At 51.3% G+C, this 15,428-nt stretch overlaps 1 protein-coding gene across 1 annotated transcript in view; it reads left to right on the top strand.

Annotated features, from left to right (window-relative positions):
- Positions 1–15,428, top strand: part of ASTN2 (astrotactin 2) — a 363,040-nt gene that overhangs the window by 101,885 nt on the left and 245,727 nt on the right. Inside the window, 1 exon segment of the mRNA XM_075716105.1 lies at positions 10,491–10,640. Within this exon segment, the coding sequence (XP_075572220.1) occupies positions 10,491–10,640 (150 nt within the window).

Below are 15,428 nucleotides of genomic sequence, written 5' to 3'. Positions count from 1 at the left end.
GATTCCCCAGGTGTCCAAAGTGCTTTTCATCCAGGCAAAATCACAAGCTCACAGAAGATAAGCTGTGAAGTTTTGGCTGTCCAAGGAAAACAAGCCATCAGGAACTATATTTATATGAATGCCAGGCATGTGTTGTTCATCACTTTGTGCATCACTATGAATGTTTGATAAAGCACTACATTATTTAAGACGTAGCTGGGTTGTAGGGCAGTTGTTGACCAGGATTAGCTTCAAGATTTTTTTTTTTACCTTTTTTTTTTTTTTTTTTTTTTTAAAATCCCTGATGCAAAATCTAAAAAATAATATGGTGGCTGTTTATTTCCCTTGGGAGACCCTGGGGGATCTCAAGTGTCCTCCCCTCTCCTGCGTTTCTGTGCTGGATTGCACCTTGCAGCCACCTTATGTGCAATGCAGAGGACCTGGGAGAGCTTCAGCTCTGCCCAGGACTGTCCTTTCATGGTGTCAGAATGGAGCAAAAACCTGCCACCAGTTTCTGAAGTCAGGCTGATCAGGAGGAGAGGGCATGGGGTCTGGGATGAAGGAGAACAACCCCACAACGTTCCCCACTTCTGCTGGAAATACATAGATGCTAGTGGGCACTTAGGCAGCCCCTGGGATGCATGGCTCAGAGCTGAGGCTGCTCCAGATCCTGTTGCTTGCCTGAGAGCAATGGGTTTGTCTTGGTCCATGATGCTCAGCGCTTCTTCACCTTGGCTTTCAGTGGTATTGCGGCTCTGCTGGTCAGCGTGTGCAAGATGTTCTCCTCATTGGTCTGTCCTGGGCTTATGGGTTTTATGGGGAGGGGAGCAGGGAGGGCAGCTGCAGCACCAGCTCTTCGGTCTATTTGCATGTCCTCTTCTTATCGGTCGTGTTTTACCTGGCTACGGCGCCGAGACAGTTAGTTCTGTCAGCTGGCTCCTAAGGAAGATGGATCGAAGCCAAGCACCTGCACTGATATTAGGTCTGCAGGCACCTTCCAGCCCCATTTATCATTAGGCAGTGACCTACCCGGAGGACCAGCGGGAGAGGAAACTTCTTAACAAGGTGCTTCAAATCAATCCTTTCTGACGGCCCTGCTGAGTTACAGCGTTTGCTGTGGTCTTGTGGGGTCTGGCTGTGCTTGGCCTCACTTCTTTGCCCACGTGGCTTGGAAGTGGTTTGCTTTTGTTAGCCTGGGCTCTCCGGATGTTCCCTCAGCTCCAGGTCTCAGATCTGGAGGTCTCGGATCCAGGTCTTCTCCTGAGCCAGCAAACCGTCTCTCAGCTCCTTCTTTCCTGCCTGCTGCCTGTACCCATGTGCTTCCCGGCGTGGGAGGTGGTTGGTCCCTGCCACTGCAGGGGGGCTCCTTTTGGTGGTGGTTGTGCCATGTGTGCACAGCTGAAGCTCCTTGGCCCTATTGCAATACGGGTTTTTGGTGGTTTGCTCTTCTCCTCTGGGTTGATGTTGCTCCCTTGTTCTCCCTAGCATGTGGCATGGAGATGCCGGTACCATGAAAAGGTGTTACGTTGCCTGTTGGGCAAAGGCAAGTTAATTTCCAACTAACAAATTAGTTCTGCACTGCACTGCTGAGCAGGGAGTTGGGTGGTAGTTGAGACTGGAGAGGGGCCACTGTGCCACATTTCCCACCCATGTTTGCTGGCTGTTGCTGTTCCTGGAGCCCTGCCCTGCCTGTACCCATCCTTAGGGGTGCTGGGACTTGCTCACGCTCGCTTTACAGATGCTGAAGTGCTGCTGCCTCCAGCTTCATCCCCCAGCGGCAGTTCCTCGGCCAGGTGGGGTTGGGGCTTTCTGCTGCCCTCAGTGGGTCTCTGCCCCAGCTGGCTCCATGGGGCAGTTTTTTCCTCTGGATTTGTGGAGTTGCAGGAGATGTGCGGTGGAGAGAGGGAGCAGGAGGTCAGCGCTGTGCTCTCAAGCCGACGTCTCTTCTCCACGGAACGTTAGCCTGGGCCACTTCATGTGCCCATTAGAACCAATTCGGAAAGCTTCCTCCAGAGTCGTCTTATTTAACTTTTCAATTATTTTATAACTTCAGGAGCATCAGCTGCTGCTGAAGGTCTGCCCTTCTTTCCTGCTCCTCTCTGCTTGCTGCGTAAGCAAAAAAGTTATGGTGTCTCATAAAAAAAGGTAAGTTAAGGGTTTAATTAGAGTGGAGATGGTGGGAAGCAGAGTCTCCGGTGGCCTGGACCTCCTCGGTGCTGAGGCAGGGGGAGATGGGGCAGCAACCCATGGCCAAAGGCTTTTCCTTGCAGAAAGAGAAATGGGCTAAAGGGATAAATTATGGAATCATAGAATAGTTTGGGTTGGAAGGGATCTTTAAAGGTCATCTAGTCCCACCCCCTTGCAGTGAGCAGGGACATCTTCAACTAGATCAGGTTGCTCAGAGCCCCATCCAACCTGACCTTGAATGTTTCCAGGGATGGAGCATCTACCGCCTCTCTGGGCAACCTGTTCCAGTGTTTCACCACCCTCATCGTAAAAAATTTCTTCCCTATATCTAGTCTGAATCTACCCTCCTTTAGTGTAAAACCATTACCCTTTGTCCTATCACAACAGGCCCTACTAAAAAGTCTGTCCCAATCTTTCTTATAAGCCCCCTTTAAGTATTGAAAGGCCTCAGTAAGGTCTCCCTGCAGCCTTTTCTCCTCCAGGCTAAACAATCCCAATCTGCAGTGCCCTGTAGGTGTCAGGGGAGGGGTGCACTAGAAAAGTCTTTGCCCCGTAGAAGAGCTGAGGGTTTCCTAGTCAGAAACAGCTCCTGGGAAGGTCAAACCCAGCTGGCAGCAGCCCAAGAAGCACAGAGACCTGTCTGCTTTTGCAGGATGCTCGCAATGCAAAGGTGCCAGTCAGAGGTGGGGACTGTTGGACCGTGGCTCTTAAGCATTTGATCTTTCACGATGTGTTTATAATGATATTGCATTATCTTAATTACCAACATGGGAAGTCAGGAGCATGGTGGAGGGAAGGGAAAGGAGGAAGGTAGAAAAGCAGGGAAAGTGCGGAGTGACAAATAACTCACAGCCTCTGTCAATGGGGCTGAGATTGTGGTAGGAGTTGGAAGCTATGCTATTAATACAATGCTTATTCATTTCCTATAATAAAAAAATGGAAGCGCTTTGCAATTACCCAATTCCGAATGAAATTAACATTCCGTGGCATTTTCCAGTAAACGGTTAGTTTGCACACATGAGTGGAGGCAATTAGCTGGGAAGCGATTGAGCACCGTGACTGGAGAGAGGATGAAGAAGGGTCAGGGCAGCCGGTGCTGGGAGGGGGCTGCTGTGGGCTCTGGCTCCAGGTGCCCCTTCCCGACAGGCTGGGCATTCTCCTGGATCCTGCTGGTTTGAGGAGCAGTTCACCTGGCTGCAGCAAGGACAGGAGCTGCAGGTACTATCTCCTGCTCTTGGTAGATGGGGGGAACAGCAAAGCTTTGTTATAAAGAGGAAAAGCAAAGAGTGAGTGCATGGTCAGAGGGGTTGTGGGGTGCCCTGGAGCTCACCGGGGTCCCCGTCCCCATTGCAGGACGCTGAGCCAACACAGGTCTCCATCCATCTCCCAGGCTACGTGCCAGCCTTTCCCAGCATCCCCCCTTCCCCATCACGTGCCCCAAGCTTTATTAAAAACCAATGGAGAGTTTTTTTTCAGATTTGTTAAACTACTGAAAACTTCTGATCGTATCAGGTTTTTTTTTTTTTTTTTTTTTCCCTGCCTTGTACCAGATAAGGACTGTGCTGGCTCTGAGCCTGGAGCTGAGGGTGGTGGAGAATGGGGTAGGGAAGCAGTCATCTCATGAATATATGAAGGAGGAAAGTACATTTGTTCACTTTCCTTCAAAGGAGACATCTCAAATAAAACTTTATCTCTTCTTCTCCTACCCCCCCCCCCCCCCAATTTGCAATTAAAATCAGACTTTTACGTATAAAAATCTATTTTTATAGTGAGAAATTTATTAATCTATTAATACCTATGTTAAAAAAATTTATATGTTTTCTATTTTAAAACTCAACAAAAAGGGCTAGGAGAGAAAAGAAAGAAAAAGTCGAGATGGAATACAAGCCTGTTTTCAAAATGCTCCCAGTTTCTCATATCCCTCTGTTGCTGCATCTGAAAACCCCTCTGTGTAAAAGAGCTTCTCGGAGAGAGATTGATCCTCCCTCGCGCCGCGTTGGCAGGCTGGGCTGGGGGCCAGCTCCGGCAAAGCGCGTGGTGCCACGTATATCATTTCCCCTGATGCAGGAGGTGCTTGGTCCCCTGATGTATGGATATGTGTGGTTATTTGTGCTGTGTTTTGATTTTTTTATTTATTTTTATATATATGTGTGTGTATATATATATAAAAATAATCTCCTGAGTTGGTTGTGTAATGCAGCCAGCAGTGTCCTGGTGTTCTTGGACACGGTGTGCCTGCATGTGGCATATGACGTGGACTAATGGAGAGCAGGGGACCGGTGGGGACAGAGACTCTTGCTTGAGAGGTGGTAGAGGGGTTTGGTGGGTGGAGAAAGAGATGGAGAGCTAAAGTTCTCAGTGTTTCTCATGTCTTTGCCATATCCACCATGCTCCGTGGCAGGACGTTGCTCTGCAGATGTGTTTTCCTCCCAGTGTGCGTGAAGCTGTTGTACAAATCTATCCCACCATCATCACATAGGCATTGGTGTAATTACCTAATTTTATGCTAGTAAAGCTCTCTGCTTTCTGGAGCTTAGTACCTTTAGGGTAGCACTGTTGAAAATCAGTCCACATCCCAGTTTCAGAACAAACACCATTGCTTATTTCATGCTTCGAAAAGCAACAAACACCCATTATTTAGAGCTGGTGAGAAAACAGGGTTTCCACCGTGTGGAAAACTTCCAGTATTGTGAAATTTATGCTCATCCCAAGTAGAATCAGAAAGCTGATTTCTTGAAATACTTTGTAGAATAGGAATTTCCAAAATACTGATCCAGAAACATCAAAATGTGCTTATTGAAACTCAGGGGTTTGATTTGGAGGAAACAATTATAATGTTATTAAGCTGCATTACATGTACCTGATGTTTACATGGTGCGTTATGGATGTGATGGTGCATTAGACCTTTTGAGCCAGCGTCAGTGATTCCCAGGAGAGGACCCTCCTGTGTGCCTAGAAAAAGTAGATTATTTGAAAAATACTGGAAGCAGTCAGTGAGAGGGCAGGAGATAGGCGTGGAGAAGAGCCTAGTGTCTGAGATGAGGGGGCTGCGTGCTACACGTGGCCATGGATGCTGTCCTGAATGCATGCACGGGTCAAGAGGTAAAAAACCCACCAACCTTGACTTCTAATTGCACCCAAATTTTTTGACTTAATCCTTAATTGAGTTTGATGTCTTCATGTGAAACGCTTTGATTCCAGCGAAGTGGCGTGCTCAGTCGAGCAGCTTTTGAGCTGCTCTGCAAGTTACTCCTCGCTCCAAAACTCTAGGAGTGTTTTAACCACTGGTAATGTTGAGGAATCGATAACTTGCCCTCTGACACTCAGAAATCAAGAGGGATGGGAAAATCAGATGCTTAAAAAACTGTATTTTTAAAAAAATACGTTTTACTCAATACCTAGTGTGGAAGGCTCTAATACAAACTGCTGTTGCCTTTCCAGTCTTCTCCCTGCAGCTGTGGGAGCGCAGATGTTGTGTGAGGAGGACAGGGGTGGTTGAGACTCCAGGGACTGAAACTTTAAGCCAAACACTGAAGACTGGGAGACTTGGGGAAGCTGGTACCTTTGCAGACCTTAAGCCTCCTCACTCTGTTTGAATAGACTGCAAAAAACGAGCTGTGTGTCTGTCTAGCTCTCCCAACCACTCAGCGGCAGCATGAGGCATTGAGTCTGGTTTGGGGAGAAGCTGCTGCCCTTCCCCTGCCCTGCCAGGGTCTGGTGCAGCATTGGGTGGAGCTGCCAGGTACTGGGTGGATATAGGGGCTCTGCGGGCTGCAGGGGCGTTGGCTTAGGCTGAGCGCAGTTTTCCAGCGTGTGGTACAGCTGCTCCATTGCGGTCTTCTGAGGCCATGTCTGAAGACCCTAAAATATCTCAGTGAGGCTGAGGGCTTGTTTCCAAGGGCTATGGGGTACTTCCATTGCCATCATCCCGGCTTCCCAGCCTCTGCTGGCAGAAAAGAGGTTGCACGGGAAAAGGGGTTTTGCAGTTCCTTGTCCTTTGTGCTGGACCCCCATGAATGTCCTGGGATGGTAGAGGCACCATTCAAGTGCAGCTGGTGGAGGTGGAGGCGTGCAACCAGCACATCTCTCAAATATGGGTTGTGGATGGTTGTGTTGATCTGAGCCTGGGATCTGTTTTGGAGAATCCCTCCTGGCCACTGATGCTGTTGAGATACTAGTTTTGGTATCTCCCCAAAACAACTCCCTAAACCTAACCTGTGTGTCTGGGAAAGGTATGGCTCTCCTGGCTGTGCTAGGAGTCCCATGAGGGCTGAAACGAGCACGTCCCATCCCATTGCAATGTATTTTTACCCAAACATTGCTCATATTGTTCAGTTGATTACTTTTTTTTTTGGTTGTTGTAATTTTTAAGCCAAACAACATATTTTCCCACTGCAATTTGTGCCAGCAGAAAGGAAGGAAGAAAGGAAGGCTGTTGGTATGAATTGTTTTGTGGGAGATGTGCAAACGAATAGGGGAGCCATAAGGAGAGCAAATCGCTTTCAGAATAGCGTATGGGGGTGGACAGGAGGGAGGTGTACGATGGGAACATGTAATGTGCTTTACAAAGGTACGGTGACCTTCAGCTGCGTCCTTAAATCGCTGCCGGAGATGGAAGCTGACTTTGCGGAGGCTGAAGAGCTTCATGCTTCCTCTGCCTCAGCTTGTTCGTGGGGTGGTTATGATGCCGAAAGCCCTCGCTATAGGACGGGGTGAGATGGAGATCATAGCGTCGTGCCAGACCTCGGGGTGGTTCTCACCACCTCTGCCAGGCTGGAGAAATTCTCAGTGTGGTGACATGGAGATGTGAGCTCAATAGCCCTGAAGGATTTATCTCCTGGAAACTAGGGATGGGAGAGAAGGCGGTTTGGCAAGCCTCACTCAAGGAGAGAATGGTCCTGTCACCTCTAAATCTGCATCGTGTTCGGCCGTCATTGGGAGGAGCCGGTGCCCGGGCGCTGGTGATGTGGCTGCACTGTGCTGGGGAGGGGAGCAGCGTGCGCGTAGTGCGGCAGCACCAGGAGCTGCCGGCTGAGCCCGTGTTTGGCACGTGTAGCCCAGGTGGGTCCTGCGGGGCGCAGCTGGGGTATTTGAAGCTTTGCACTACCCTGCGGTAGTGTGTGTTCCCATCCTTTTCAGAACTGTTAAAACCTCCATGGGAGATGGGAATGCCAAGCATGCGTGCAGTGCGTGCATGGCGTGACGGTGCGTGTGTGCAAACTCGTGTTTGCTGTGTGGTTGTGTGACGCCCACGGAGGTACTGGTCCGGGTGGGGGGTTCCTACTCGTGGCTGTCCAGGCTCAGATGGCTGACTGTGGAAATCCCCAGGTAGCAAAGCCCAGGAGGCAGTTTGTGGTGGACTGTGTTTCTTTTATGGATGTGATGGACACCCCCATAGTCAACAGGGTCCCAGCAGCCTTGGTGAGTGTTGTGCCTCATTGCATTACGGTGCATTGGTTTCTTCTCCCTCCCTTTTGTTATGGTTGGCAGTGCATTGAAGGGTCCTTCCTTCATCCTTGACCCCTGATCCTCATTCAGTTGAAGCCCGGCTACCTTTCATTTGTCAGTGAGGGTTTTCTCCATGCTGGCCATGTTGAACTGTGCTTGCTGTGATCTTGTTGACAAGGGTTTGGTTTTTTTTTTTCTCCCTTTCTTTTTTTTTTTTTTTTTTTTTTCCCTTCATTGCTCAAAGCCCCTGAGCTCAGGGGTATGGAGAAGCCAAGGATATGCTGGTGTACATGAGCTGTGCAGAGGGGTGAGATGTACTGGCTTTTTGCTCCCATTCCAGGAGTAGGTATTTGTAGTATCATCATAAATAGCCGGTGCCCGCAGGGACCCTCTCCCCATGAAGGTAGTGCTCCCCCCCCCTGCTTTTGGCATTTGCTCCACTGATGAGTGTGCGAGCAGATGCCTCCTGATGGATGCGTTGAGCGTGGTGGCCAGATGGGGTACGATCACCGCGGCGCCGATTACTCCTATCAGCCGAGCAGGGACCATGAGAGAGCTGTGACCTCGCTGCGTTTCGTTGCTAGCTGAAGGCATGGCCCCCTCCTCCTCCCCTCCCGTGCTCTCCTTCTGGCCTCCTTTTGGTAAATAAGCCTCAGCCGCGTGGTTCCCAAGCTCCCTGCTCCACTTGCATGCGTTATATATCGCACAGCCCTGAGGTTCAAATAACTTGCCATCTGTTCGTGGGGAGGCCCTGCTACGCTTGCTCCTGGGTGAAGGAGCTGCGGGATCGGGCTTCCCCCCACAGACGCGGCGGCGGGGTGCTGAGCCGCACCGGTGCTGCCGCAGCATCCTTCCCTGGCGCCTCGGAGGAGCCCTGCAAGAGGGGGTTGGATGTGTGTTGTTAGGGGTGGGACCAGATGGTCTTTGGAGACCTTTCCCTGCTCTTGGTTTTTTTTGTGGGTTTTTTCTTTTTTTTTTTTTTTTTTTCCTTTCCCCTGTGACGCTGCTTGCTAGGACATCTGACACCACAGGATCTAGCCGTGCCTGCTGTAAACGTAGGGGGCTTTGGGGAGCTCTGCCTTTGATCTATGGTGCCTGGGAGAGCCTGGTGTTGAATAATTGGAAGACGTAACATAGCTGGTCCCTTAGGCCACCCTCTCTCTGGAGCTCTCCCAAAATGGTTCCCACCTTCGGTGCTTACGCATGCAGAGGGTTTGATCCTTCTGTCTCCATCACCTGGTGTGGCAGCACGGGGTGGATGGATCCTCTCCCAATGCACCTGCGCCCACAGGCACAGCAGCCAGTCTGCTCTTCTCTGGTGCTCCCCCTCCCAGTGGCTCTGGCAGATTTCGGTACCTTCTCTGCAGCCTGCGGGGGTAGAAAAAAACCCTGAAGTGGTCTAGAACTTCTTGCCGCTGGGGAGGCTGAGGACATCGCCTTTGGGATTTGGGGAGAAGGAAGGGGGAGCTGCTCGTGGGCTGGTGTGGCGCTGCCTGTGGCACAGGGCGCTGGGGGCTCTGCCCTCCCCGCGGCGCGGGTGTGGCTGTTGGAGGAGCCTGCTGCAGACTCTGTGTTTAGGTCAAATCCCTGTCTAGGATTACAAATGCCTCGTCCTGCATGGCCACCTTCTCATTTCACACTAAAATGGACCCTGCCACATGCTGCGAAGGGAATTGGAGTCCATGGTCCGGGCAGCTATGTGCCTTGAGCTTGCCGGGTGCCCAAGGAGCTCCATAGAGATCTGATGTGTCTCTGGACCCGGGAGATGCAGCGGGGTGATGCATCAGCCTGTAACTCCTGGCAGGCTGGGGAGCTCCAAGGTGCTCGCTCTTCCCTTATTCGAGTGGGATGCAGGGTGGCTATAGGGCCGGTGATCTCTGTCAGCTCCGCACAGGCACACTGTGGGCAGGGGGAGCTTCAGGAGCTGATTGGAGGGACTTTGTGACTCTCAAAATGGAGACGGGACAGAGGTTATGTTCTGCTAATAAGCTTATTCAAGGAGCTGACAGAGGCCAAACCATTTGTTAAACCTGGGAGACCTCTGTGGCCTGCAGGAGGAGAAACCTTTTGATCCTGAATTTCATCTTTGCTTTTTTTGAGTGGTTTCATGATTTCCCATATCTGCCTGTTGTGCGGGTGGGTGACAAGTTTCATAGGACAATTCTGAGGTTTTTTTGGCATTACTGGGTAAGGGGTGTGTAAGAGCGAGGAGGGGAGTTGCTTAAATATCAGCAAGCTGCGATGTGCTGTGGGGCGTTGCAGCATGCTGTTTCCTGAGCTCAGGTGCTGCTGCCCAGTGTGTGAGTGCAGCCCCTCGAAGACCCCAGGGATTCCTGCTGCAGCTTGGAGCATGCCCAGACTGGCTGTACATCATTCTCCTGTCTCCCACCCTAGCCTCACCTATCGCTCCGTAATCCCAAACTTGCCCGCCGGGGAGTACCTGACCCCCTGCTAACCCTGGGGTTCAACTCTGAGCTCCCAGGGCAGAGTAAAGCTCGACCTGAAGCCAGCTCAGTGCACAGCGGGGTTCCCGTGTGTTTCGAACCCTTCAGGTTGTAACTTGGACAAGGACGTGATGTTTCTAAGTGCGCTGTGTGCACATGGGGGAAGAAGCAAGGAATACTCCCAAATGGTGAAAAGCAGCATGAAAAATGCAGTTTCTGTAAACTCACAGTTTTCTAATTTCTGTGGCTGTGGTAAGACTTGCAAAGTGCTGGATGGATCACCGTGGGTGACTTTGGAGGGTCTTGGCAGAGCTCCTGCCACAGGACTCAGCTCCGGCTCACACTGTCCTTTGCTAGGAAGGGGTTGTATGGGCAGTGGGGACATGGTGGCCTGATCATCTTTTAACCACAGTCGCTTTGCCGGTGTTGCAGCTCCCGAGGTGACGCAGGAGACGGTGGAGTCCCTGATGCAGAAGTTCAAGGAGAGCTTCCGCACCAACACGCCTATCGAGATTGGGCAGCTCCAGCCCGCGCTACGCAGCACGTCCGTGGGGAGACGGAAACGCCGGAGCCGGCCCCGAGGTAGGCTGTCGCAGTCACCAGCTGCTCCTCTGGTGCCTTGGATTTGGCCAAGTCCAGAGAACTTTGGCTGGGGATGAAGACAGGAGCTCCTCACCCTTGCTGCTGAGCGTGGGGACCCTGGAGCTCCTCTGTGACGGGGCGAAGAGGGGCAAACACCACACAGCATCCTCTGGATGGTCTGGTGGAGGTGTTTGGGAGTGGTGTCACCTCATGTCCCTCCCAGGGATTTATCCTGGTCTGCTGCAAGTCCAGGGTCCCTGCTAGCTGCCCTTGCTAACCGAGGCTTGGTGGGAGTGCAATACAGTTTCTTGGCAAGTTTTTATTTCGGAGGAAGAGGTGAAGTTCATTTTGGCTGTAACTTGCATTGCTGGGACCTCTCTTCGTTGCACTTTCCCAGTGCTTGGGGTTTTTTTGACTATTATTTTTAGGGGCCACACAGAGGGTGGGAGCAGCATTTCATGGCTTTAAAGGCTACACTGTGCAAAAGCATGCTGGAGGGGCGCTGAATTTTATTTGTAGCCTTGATGGCCATTGCCAGCTACACTGGAGCAGCAGGAGGCCGTTGGCTGGAACAGCACCGTGAGCAGGACTGGTCCTTGCATTGCCTCTCAGCAAGGGAAACTGCCTGCTCCTATTGCTATCGCTGCTTAAAACGGTAATGGCCGTGGGTTAAGCAGTGAGCGACGAGGGTGTGCAGAGGGTTTGGGCCCAGATTTCCAGCTGGGGGGGAGGAGGAGGCGGCACCGGGGTCCCTTCCAGGGTGATGGGCAAGGAGGTCCCTTGGCCATGGTCTACCCTGCACGCTGTGGGTCCCTGTGGCAGTGCCAGGAACCAGGAAGGAAATACTTTTCTTTCTGTTTACTGTTGGTTTTGTTTTTCATTTATTTATGAGTCTGAAATGTGATCTTTTATTCTGGATACGTTTTGCTGCAATACAGGCCTGGAGAGGGCTTTTTTTATTATAGCTCTGTCCATAAATTATTCACTTAGTGTGAAGAAAACGTTCTGACTCTTTAACTGGTTTAAATGATTTGGTTTCTTTCTAGTAGTTATTCAAATACATATATCTGGATTTTAGCATGTGCATGTGTGGGGGTGCTTTGGGGTCCACAGTGCCTGTCTGGTGAAGCTCCCTTGACTCTCTGCTCCAGCCTCTTTTTTTTTTTTTTTTTTTTTTTTTTAATTTCACTTTTAAACCACCCGAAGGCAAGAGGTTTTTTGGTCAGTAATGGAGCAAGTAATTAATCCTTGCAGCCGAGCTTAGGAGGAGAACATGATGCCCGGCTGCAGGCAGAGGTTCTGGCTGCGTGGGAGCAGAGCGTGGCCCCAAGGCAGCCTGGCTTGTCCCCCGTCTCTGGGAACACGCACCCTCCATCTCCCACCTCCCCGGGCTAGAGCTCCCCTGCCTCCCTGCAAATCCCCGTCTGCACCATACCAGAGCATGCCCCAAGGCAGGAGGAGGTCTTTCCAACCCTCACTCCATCACCCCTGCCTCACAGGATCCCTCTGCCCATCAGTGGCCGTGGGAATAGTCAGTGGATACCAGGACAAGAGAGCCCTTCGTTGCCCTCCATTTCTGCCCAGACTTGTGTTTCCTCCGTAGGAGGGTTGGAGACCAGCTCATGCCCAACATCGCTGCGTGGGATGGGGAGCTGAATTTCCCCTCCAGCTGCTGCGCCCCACTTGACAACCCACTCATGGTGCTTGGCGAGGTCAGCATCCCTCCCTCCCAGGGCCACTGGCACAGGCAGTCCTCAGCCATGGGCACTTAAAGCTGGGCTGTCCAGCAGCTCCCCAGCAGCAGGCTCAGCCAGACTTGTGTTGGAGAAAAATTGTCTTCCCTGGGGCTCCTGTGCCCTTCCCAGCACTCTTGGCAGGGAAGGGACCCCTTGGGAGCCAGAGCATGCCCAGCTGCCTGGCACAAGTCTTTCCCGCTGTGCCTGTCGCTGTGTTTTGCTCTCCAGCTGTCTCCCGGGGCGTTGGGCCTATGTCTTGGGTATGCCAGGGCTCTCAAACACCCAAATTGTGGGGCTGGGGCAGGATGCAGGTGAGGGGAGGTGATGGGGAGGAGCTGGGCACCAGCACCTTGAGCTGCTCTGGTCCTGAGCTGGCTGCAATGGTCCCAAAGGTGCTGCAGAATGGGTGGGGGGATGTCTCACTGCACCCCTGTGCTGCAGGGCTCAGCTCCAGTAGAAGTGAAGAGGATGGCTGGAAGGGAGGGGCCCAGGTTAGCTGGGAAGGTGCTGCTGTGGCTCTTCCCTTGTCTGCACCGGGAGCAGGATGGGTCCCCACGGTGTCAGTGCCCAACCTACTGTAGTTTTCTTGGGTGTCTGTTCCTCTCGGCACCTCCTCCACAGATGGTTGCATGTGCTGTCAGAGTCAGTGGGGAGATGTGTCTGGCCTTAATTGCCCAAGGCATAATGTACCCCATGGGCTTCAGGAGGGGACCATGACTTTGAGTGTCTCCACCTATGGGAGTCCTCACCGGCATGCCCTAGAAAAAAGACTTTAAGGTCTCAGTCATCAGAAATCAGTGAGCAGCCCCAAAAAGCAAGTCAGTTCCAGCGTCTCCAGTGGAGATCTCACTCCTCATAGCCACATCCCATCCTCTTTTCCTTTTAATTTAAATTTATTTCACTTGCAAGAGCCATGACTGGGCACTGCTGCTGAGCTTGTATCCACGCCTTTCTCTGCACCTCTCCCATGCTGGAGGTTTTTTTTTTACAGCCCACGGTTAATCGTCCCTCTGGTGGGTAAGCGGTTGGAGTGCTATCGAACATTAAGGTGATAACGATGATATTGCAACTCACGATGTTTACATTTTACATCCAATTGCAAACACAACACCCTCGCCTCATTAATCCTTTGCAATCCGTGGGGTTTTTTTTTTCCTCCCCCTAAATGAAATTGTCCGTTTGGGATGCATTTATTTCCTTCTAACAGCCGTGTGACAGTTCCACTGATGGAGTTTGCATCCAACTTTGTTACCGGGTAGTGACAAGTCGGCCTGATGGATGCATGCGTGTAATTATTTTCTCGCGGTTCGATTTAATTAATGCTTAACCTCATCAGAGCCCTACAGCTGGAGCACTCTCACTGCAGGAACCGTGCACAGCAAAAGGATTTCCTCCGTTACGGAAAGGCTCCGAAAGGGCTCTGAATGCCACTCCTGCAGAAGCATGGGATAAACCAAACCAGAAAACAAACAACCCACCGCCCCAGCCCAACAAAAACAAATCTGGGATAAGCTTTGCCTTGCTTCGTTTCCCCGCACTAAGTGCATTTAAACTGCTGCCTATTGCTTGTCATTAAATCTGATTCTGCATTAAGTGTTTCTCATAGCTCTGGGAAAGGTTGTATTTTGCTGACAAGATTGACTTTAAAAAAAAAAAACCCACCCAACTAAAAACCCACACCACCCTCTCCATTTACAGTACCATATAACTTTATTTTGTCTAATGCCTTTTTCATAGAAAGTTTTTCCCCAAACACTTTTATTGAGTGAAGCACATTTACAGTTTATAAATAATAGAGGGTGAGCGAGGATGTTAAGAGCTGAGGTGCAGGAGGGGTGGGCTGGAAGGAGGGATGTATCTGCTGACGGCTGGCAGGGAAGGATGCTGTGTCTGAGAGGATCGGGATTTACTGATTCCCAAAATGCAGCCAGGCTGGTACCTGGAGCATCCAAACCCGGCTGCATCAGAGCGGGGCTTAAACTGGGAAGAGATGCCCTGGGAAACGCGGGGAGAGGTGCGGGTTTGGCCGATGGACCACCCCAGTGCCCACCCCAAGGGCTGGGTGGGATGTCGGGGTGCAGGGCTGGGAGGTGGCCTGGGGGAGGCTGGTTTGCGCAGAGAGGGGGTCTGGTGCCCTCTCCTGGGGCAGGCCTTTAAAAACACCCTGGCTTTGAGAATAAATAAACGATTAAAATGATCCGTCTGCCTGGGATGGGATGCGCCATTTATCAGGGCCATGGCTCTTGTGTTTTAGAGGTCTTGGCTGTGCCATAAGTTACGCAAAGTTACACTAGGGAGGAGAGCCGCAGCTTGGCCGGGCTCGCCCATGGTCCCTGCTTTTGCCAGGACACTGCCTCCTGCCTCGCCCTGTCCGTCTGTCCCGCGGTGCCCTCAGAGCATCACATTTTGCAGATGAGGTTTTTTTGGGGTTCAGCTGGGAGCTTTCACCTCATCCGAGTCAAAGCATCACGTCCAGCTCTATGAGTTGGTCCTTGGTGAAAATAAAACCCTTCACAGCTGTGCAAAGGTGCCATCTGGGATCAGTGTGATCCCAGTTTTCCATGGTGGAAGTGGTGGGGCTGTCACCTGGTTGTTGCACCACCTGCCCCGGTGTGGGCATCGGCAGGAAGAAAAGGGAAGATCAATGAGGAGAAAGAATTTTCATCAGCTGAAGCCAGTATGTGTGCACACGTACCCCTGCTGCAATGATAAACCAGAGCAGAGCGCTTCATTTTTTAAAGAGCTTTTTTTCTTTAGCCTTTTCTTGTGTTGACTGGATACATTTCAAAAGAAAATGTTTGCTTTTTTTTTTTCCCCCCTCCTTAAAATTACATCTAAATTACCTTTCTCTGGTCACGTTTGTTTTTTCAGTTGACTGGTGTGCTTTTTGAGGGTAAATGAAAATTTCCACTTAGCTAATTGTATGGCTCCGCATCGCCCTGCCAGCCCTCGGTGCACAGACCTTGCCGCAGTGCCGGGGAGGAGGGGAGGAGGACTCATCAGCTGGTTTTTACTGGGAAGCCTGGGAGCAGAGGGGCTTCTTGAACACCCA

Source organism: Pelecanus crispus, chromosome 9, assembly GCF_030463565.1.
Source record: "Pelecanus crispus isolate bPelCri1 chromosome 9, bPelCri1.pri, whole genome shotgun sequence".
Classification (NCBI taxonomy): Eukaryota; Metazoa; Chordata; class Aves; order Pelecaniformes; family Pelecanidae; genus Pelecanus; species Pelecanus crispus.
This window is presented reverse-complemented; position numbering and strand designations above follow the sequence as displayed.